The sequence below is a fragment of the Nylanderia fulva genome, unplaced genomic scaffold (genome assembly GCF_048542155.1).
Source record: "Nylanderia fulva isolate GAGA-0341 unplaced genomic scaffold, ASM4854215v1 Scaffold1366, whole genome shotgun sequence".
NCBI lineage: Eukaryota > Metazoa > Arthropoda > Insecta > Hymenoptera > Formicidae > Nylanderia > Nylanderia fulva.
The window spans coordinates 2,610-10,149 of NW_028189587.1; the positions used below are offsets into that span (position 1 = coordinate 2,610).

The 7,540-nt window shown below is 33.3% G+C and overlaps 1 protein-coding gene and 1 long non-coding RNA gene across 2 annotated transcripts; both read right to left on the minus strand.

Moving 5' to 3' along the window:
• Positions 1-852: 852 nt before the first annotated feature.
• On the minus strand, positions 853-3,363 carry LOC146724352 (uncharacterized). Its single transcript, XM_085479990.1, has 3 exons — positions 3,351-3,363; positions 2,169-3,042; positions 853-865 (listed from the first exon to the last, which is right to left on the minus strand). The coding sequence occupies exons 1-3, from the start codon at positions 3,361-3,363 to the stop codon at positions 853-855; spliced, it is 900 nt and encodes a 299-aa protein (XP_085336116.1).
• Positions 3,364-3,547: 184 nt separating this feature from the next.
• Positions 3,548-4,025, minus strand: LOC146724353 (uncharacterized). The gene is made up of 3 exons (XR_014924107.1): positions 3,992-4,025; positions 3,764-3,901; positions 3,548-3,671 (listed from the first exon to the last, which is right to left on the minus strand). It is a non-coding gene; the product is annotated as an uncharacterized LOC146724353 (long non-coding RNA).
• Positions 4,026-7,540: the final 3,515 nt, after the last annotated feature.

The window sequence follows — 7,540 nt, forward strand, 5'->3', positions numbered from 1 at the left end:
AAAATTAATTAAACGGAACTGTATCTCAATTTGAGATCCCAAAGTTCCACATATAAATATTTATTTCTGAGTTTATTCACGCCTTGGGCTAATCACGGCGGTATTTACTAACATCTACTAAAAAGGCAAATGAAAAATATAGGATCGAAAGGGTCTGAATAGCTTAGTTGGTAAGAGCAGTCGCCCGGAAAGTGAAAGACGCGGGTTCGATTCCCGCTTCAGCGACTTTTCGGACCTATATTTTTCTCGCTTATTTCTCCATATGTAAGTTTCGAAATTAATTTATATGTGGAACTTTGGGATCTCAAATTGAGATACAGTTCCGTTTAATTAATTTTTCGTTTCGTTTCCTTGGCTCTATTGCCCAGCTTAGAAGACAGCATACTTATATTAAAATTTTATTATTTCTTTTTATTTTATATTAATTTTAAATTTGCATAAGTTTTTAAATTTTAATTTTTGACTTGGCATCTTGCATTTTAGAGCAGATAAATTTTCCAATTTTTGCTGTATCAAATAATTTTACTTTTTTTTTTAACTTTATCGGTGTGTACACACAAAACATTTCTTTGAGTAACATAATTTTATATTATTTAATTTTCTTTCTAAAATATTTATAGCTGATTTCATAAAAATTTTAGATCAGCTTTGACATAGCTTATACATCTTTTTTCGGACAATGATTTATAAATCGCTTTTTTTATTTACTCTTATTAAAAGTACATTTATTTTAGTAGTAATAAGAAACTACAAATTAAGTAGAATATAAAAGTGGCCTCCTCTGATATTATTAATGAAGAATAATCATGTTTCTCTTGTTACATAACATGTCAAAATATCAAAATTGATAATTTATATATGCCTCCTTAAATGTGTAATAGAGCATATTATAACTTCTACATACATTTCTAAATATAAGAATTAATATTTCAATGAGAAAAACTGCTGGTCAAAAATAAACTCTTCAAGTTTTTTTGCTTTACTCTAAATATAAGAATTAATATTTCAATGAGAAAAACTGCTGGTCAAAAATAAACTCTTCAAGTTTTTTTGCATTACTTACAATAAATTGATATACATCTCGTTCAAAGTCAACATTTGGTAAATCTGACATCATGTGAACTATCATCACTTTGAAGACTTTAAATATTCTGATGTATTCGTATATTATGTGATATATTTTTTTATATTATATATAATTACATATATGCAGTATTGCATATCACATGTTTAGTATATCATAAACATATTCTTTTATAAATATATATTTATATAATGATATTTGCAACTTTTTGATATTTATTAAATACTTTTATTATGTTACGTTATCATTTTATTTATACTATTTTTTCATAATAATTTTCTGCAACGCTATCCACATGTGGATAGTCCGCGACACGGGGACTAAGTTAAAACATTTAATGAAATTAAAGCTCTCGATGAAAATTCTACGAATATTTACTGTTCGTCACTCATCGATGATTACTATCCAAATAGACCTCAGGAATTAGAATCATTAAATTTGTACGATTTTGCCAAATTCTGGGAAATTACGAAACAGATGTCAAATAATGACGAAGTATTTGTATATAGTTTTGTATATTCACTTCGTTGTGTGTAGAGCTTTTAAAAATACGTTGAATCCTTATTCTAATCTAATCTTCTTCTAATGTAATACTTTTCGTACTTCAAATGTTGTAGTAATTATTCTGTAAGAGCTTCGACATTATTTCTAAATAGACATCGAGAAACATCATAGTTTTTGAGAGCAGGCCGCCATGTTATTTTTCTGAGTAATTAACAAATTGGTACTCTGGAATTAGGAGCAATTATTTTTCATTGTACGGGCTAGTATGAATTTCAAATCAAATCTCTATAAACGACTATTATATTTTGTGCACTAAGAATAACATATCGCACTTATTTTCTAGAATCAAATTGTAATCAGTTTTACTTATATGTATGTATGTTCAATGTGAACTTGCACCTTGAATAAAATATCACAGTTATTTTTCATGGTAATATATTATTACTAAATTTAGATAATATACACTTTACGTATGTTCACTTTGAACTGGCACCTTGAATAACATATCAGTTACTTTTCGTGATAATTTATTATTAGATCGTTTAAATTTTTGAGTGCCTTCTTTTGAACATGGCCTGACCTTTTCATTTTTATGATTTTTTTAGGATATATTATTATCGCGACATTTTCGCTCGCGAGATATTGCTGAAAACGCTCGATTTCATCAATTCCACACCCTTCCTCCGGAATCGTGACACCGGCATTCCTCGTAAGTTGCAACGCAAACTCGCGCTGTAACACCGAGTTTTGTCTTCTCACCGCATTCCATTTCGCGTGTAACTCTCCCGTGCGTAAATTTCCACGCTCGTTAAAAATTAGAGCCGATACAAGTGCGCGAGGAAGACATAAATTATCGGTATTGGAAATTGTTAAAATCGAGCGTTTAGCAATAACATCGTGCGTAATCCTGTTACGGCCGCGACCAATGGGAGGGGTGACTTTAAAAATCCGAATGTTAAATTCTTGCGCTATATCGTGTCCTCCGCAACTTTGCGCTAACGAGCTTACGAGTTCCCAAATATTTTCGTAAGTCAAATCTCTCAAAGGTCGGAACGATATACCTGCGGGGCCGCGGGTTAAACTTGCGGAATCGAAAGATATACCGACGTAATCCCTCGGTTCGCACGAATGCAACGCGTACTCGTGAAGTTCGCGAAACGCATTTTCTAACCACTCATACACGTTTGCTCCTTCGGGTATCGGACGAATACGGAAACTAATTTCCCGTCCTTCTACACCAAAAGTTCTAAAGCGACGCACGTTTTCCGCCAACATTATTAAATATCTAAAATTACCATCAGGCTCTTGATTCGCTATTTCTTCCTCCGCTTCTTCTTCTTCTTCCTCTTGTCCACTAGCAGCCTCTAAATGTCGCTCTTCGTCGGAAGTTTCCTCAGCGGAGCGGGTTTGGGAATCTTGTTGTATTCTGACGTTCCTTCCCCCACCACTCTGCACTGTGAGAAATAAAAATTATATTAACAAAATAAAATATTTAATAAAATATTACTCTCTTACGTTTGAATTTTTATTAATAATGTGAAAATGTTGTTATTAATAATAATTATGTTAAGTTCACTTACGTTTTAATATTCTTTTACCGGGGTATTTGTATCACGCTGCGAGGGTTAATACTCCGGTGCATATGAAATTTCGGGCGCGATGTTAGGAGAGAAAGAAATTCCTAATAAAATTTTATTTTAATTAAAATAAACAAAAAATTTAAACGTAGGAGAAGATTAAGTATAAAATATGAAATTATTACCTTCCTCACCCATCGCCCCGCTATTTTCTTCTTCTTCTTCTTCTTCTACAGAAAACGTGGCGTTGTTATTTTCATCTTCCACTTCTTCTTCATCTCCCGTTTGTTCTTCTCGATCTTCCGGCTCTTCTTCTTCATCTTCCGTTTGCTCTATTTCTTCTTCTTCCAACTCTTCATCTTCCTCTTCCTCTTCCTCCTCCTCCTCCTCCTCCTCCACTTCCTCCTCCAGCTCCTCTTCATCTTCCGAAATCGTGTTTATTTCCTCGTCGATTTCCTCCCCCAGTTCTCGCTCCTCTACGACCACGTTTTCATTCGCCGCGTCATCTAATATTCATCAGTCATATATTATTAGTATTTCACATAATTAAAAAATCTTTTGTGTTGATATATAGCACTGTAGTATTTTTCTTACTTACTTTCAAGCGGAGTAAATATGGCCGCCTCATCGAACGGACTTACTTCGCGAACCCGCACCTCTTCCGCGTCGTTATCACTTTCGGCTAAATCAATAACCGGATGTTCCAGCTCCGGCGTTAACACGATGCGTGCACGGCCTGGAACGTATATTATTTTTATTAAAAAATTTCCTGTTTAATATAATGTTTTCTAGCAGCGCGATATAATTTATGATGTTAAAAACTTACGCGAAGGTCCGGGCTCCGGCGAAGAATCCGCTCGTCATCTTCTATTTAACCTTAATCTAAGTGATACGGGGCGATTCTCTAGTACGCGCAACCGGTTTCCTGTAACGCGTGCGACAGGGCGTACGAAAGCTAAAGTTTTAGCGATTTAAATAAATAATTGGGGTAGTTTTAATTAATTTTTATTTATAATTAAGTGTAAAAAAAAAATAAAAACTTACCATTATTATCTTCTCCCCGGAGAACTCGATAAAAATGTAGGAGGAGATATTCTATGTGACCTGCTGCGTCGTTTTCTTTCTCACCACCAAAATAGTATCGCGACTCGATCACCTCACCCGCGATAATCACTAATTCGCGAAAAACACTAAAATGTCCTATTCGGAATAATACCGCTAGCACAGCGTTGGGACATTCCCCCGCGAATTTTCCAAAAATATTGAAGCATTTGTCTTCACTCGCGCATGTTAATTCATATATATGCTTGGAAAAATTTTTTCCGCATAAACTCTGCGCTAGTGATAGACAAATTTCAATTACTTTTTTCAAACTCATTATTTGAAATTTAATAGTACACTTGCGTCGAATACGTGAGTACGTGAGAGACGAAATTCAAAAATGTAGCTAGCTAACTTAACTCCGAGAGCCGTATTTATACGTTTATGGAAATCAAAATGGGGGATTTTCAGGTAACTTTTTCGATTTATTTTATCTTTTTTATCTTTTTTCTCATAGACGTGTATTCTTACCCATGTTTTATATATATGGTAATCTTTACTTAGATACAGAAAATATTTAATCTAGGGCGATATTTACTTAATTACGAAAAGTTTATAGAAATCAAGATGAGGAATTTTCAGGTATCTTTTCTTGATTTTATTTTATTTTTTTTATCTTTTTTTTTATCTTTTTTTCTCATAGCCGTGTATTTTTACCCATGTTTTATATATATATGGTAATATTTACTTAGATACAGAAAATATTTAATCTAGGACGTTATTTACTTAGTTACAAAAAGTTTATAGAAATCAAGATGAGGAATTTTCAAGTATCTTTTCTCGATAGCGATAGGAATTTTATATTTTCTCTGAAGTCAGATTTAAAATTATATCATTTATATTGTTTAAAAAATTTCCCTTCCACATTAATAATTATATCGTTTATATTGTTTAAAAAATTCCCCTCCCACATAATTTTTATTATACTACGCATGCATTTTCTCCCTATCGCTTTATTGTTTAAAAAATTCCCCTTCCACATTAAAAATTATATTATTTATATTGTTTAAAAAATCCCTTCCTCATAATTTTTATTTATCTACGCATACATTTTCTCCCTACCACTTTTCTATATTATCTTCCTTCTTATAAATTTTCTTGAAAATCTTCGCTCACTCGTCTTTCATCGTCCGGACTTTCAAGTTTGTTAGTAAAAAAGTTTGTTAGTAAAAAGTTCTCGATTTTTCGATTTTTCCGTGTCTTTGATTATTATATCTTTGATTTTCTACGCGGTAGCAACTACCATGAACAATCTTAAGAAAATCGAGCAACAACCACGTATGTTGCTGTCAACAACATACGGATTGAATTCATCCTACACGAAGAAAATTCAAGTGGGTCTTATGACGGAAGACAACATCGAACTGGATTTTCTGCCTGTTGTTAAATTAACATCTCACGGAGCTGTAGGGATTTGCTTCGACATGGAATCGTGGCAAAAATTTCAAGAAAACATGAAAACGATGTCGAGCTACTTAAACGGTGATAAAATTAATTTGAGCTCGATCATCTTTAACAAGATAATTGTAAATTTCACTACCGCATATGGTGCTAGAGCCATACTAATAAAATATCGTGAAAACGAGCAAGAAGATCTTTCTTCCGAGACTGTGGAGGATACGAACGAAAACGGACCGAAGGCGAAGAAACGTAAAACTTACAACATTGCGATAGTCATGCAGAGAACGACTTTTCAAGGTGTAGAAAATATAGTTGATTGTGTGAACGCTAATTTAAATCGTCTAAATTTTATTTCAACTAATGTCAACAAATGTGCTCGATATTTAATTAACGAAATACAGTTAAATCTTTCTGTCAACGGTAGCATTAATAACTGTATCGTGAAACTCACGATCAGAGGTAACAGTAAGGAAATAGAACGTAATGTACGTACCCAACTGAAAGATTTAACATTTCTCGATGTATACTTTGAGATAACATTTTTAGAAATAATTTCACTTTATTTCGAACAAATTGTACATACAATTATATCAAAACGTAAATTTTAATAATTATTCGACGAATATTTTCTTGAAATGTTGTGAATAATTTTATTCTGTAAAAATATTTTAAATATAAATCATATTTGTACTTTTAAAACCATTGTTCAATTTTCTTTCACTTCCTCTTTCCAGAAATTTCCTCGACATCCATGTTTCTGTTTACCTTCATTAAGCAGCGAGTTATTTTAAAATAAAATTTTATCCGACATCTTTTCAACAATAAGCATTCTTTCTAATCTACGATGATGCATTATTTTTTTTATCGTGACACGAGTCGGAATGCTCGCTAGTACAAATATTTGCGTGTTCTTTTTTATTACCCTACGGCATTGTCAGTTACTACCTGCCACCGATCCCCGGTCGACCGCATGACGCTTTTCTTGGTCAAAATGTTTTTACCCCACCCCGTCTAATATCGACCATTTGATTCGACGAACTATCCTTGCCATACGTATACCCTAACTGTTTTTACCCCACCCCGTCCAATATCGACCATTTGATTCAACGAGCTATCCTTGCCATACGTATACCCGTACCCCCATACCGTACCCTACGCAACTTTAGCTTAAATACCTCATCTAATCCTTAGACAGTGTCCTTTTAGCTAAACATACTACCCCCCTGGGGGGAAAACCCCAAAGGGGCCCCCATTTCCCGGGGGGAAATTAAAAAAAAAAAAAAAAAAAAAAATTCCCCCCCCCCTTTTCCCGGGGCCTGTCGTTTTTTTTTTTTTTTCCCCAAACACCCTCCCCCCTACCCCCCCCCCCACATTTGGGAAAAACCCAACCCGGGGGGGGAAAAGAAAGAAAAGATTTCCGCCAGAGGGGTCGGTGGTGGGGGTTTTTTTTTTGAGGGGCCATGGGTGCCCACTATCTATTTTAATTTCCCATTTTTTTTGGGCAATAGGATAAATTTAAATTTAATGAGAGGGGTTCCCCCCAAAAATTTTTTTTCGGGGAAAACCATCTATAATATTATGTTATTTATAATTTTAAAGTGAATACTAAAAAACTTATGCTATTTTTCCCTCTTTTCTATTTGAATTTTAATCTTCGTGAAAATCTTTAAATTTTTTTCTACAAATTTTGGGACTTGTTTTTCCCCGGAAAAAAAAACCCCAAGATACATGTTTAGCGATAGTAAACATATTAACATATTACACTTGGGGAATTATTTTTTCGAAAAAAAATATTTTTTAAAAAAATGTTAAATTTTGTGACAAAAAGGAAAATTTTCTATTTTTTTTAAAAAATTTAAAAAGTAATATTTAG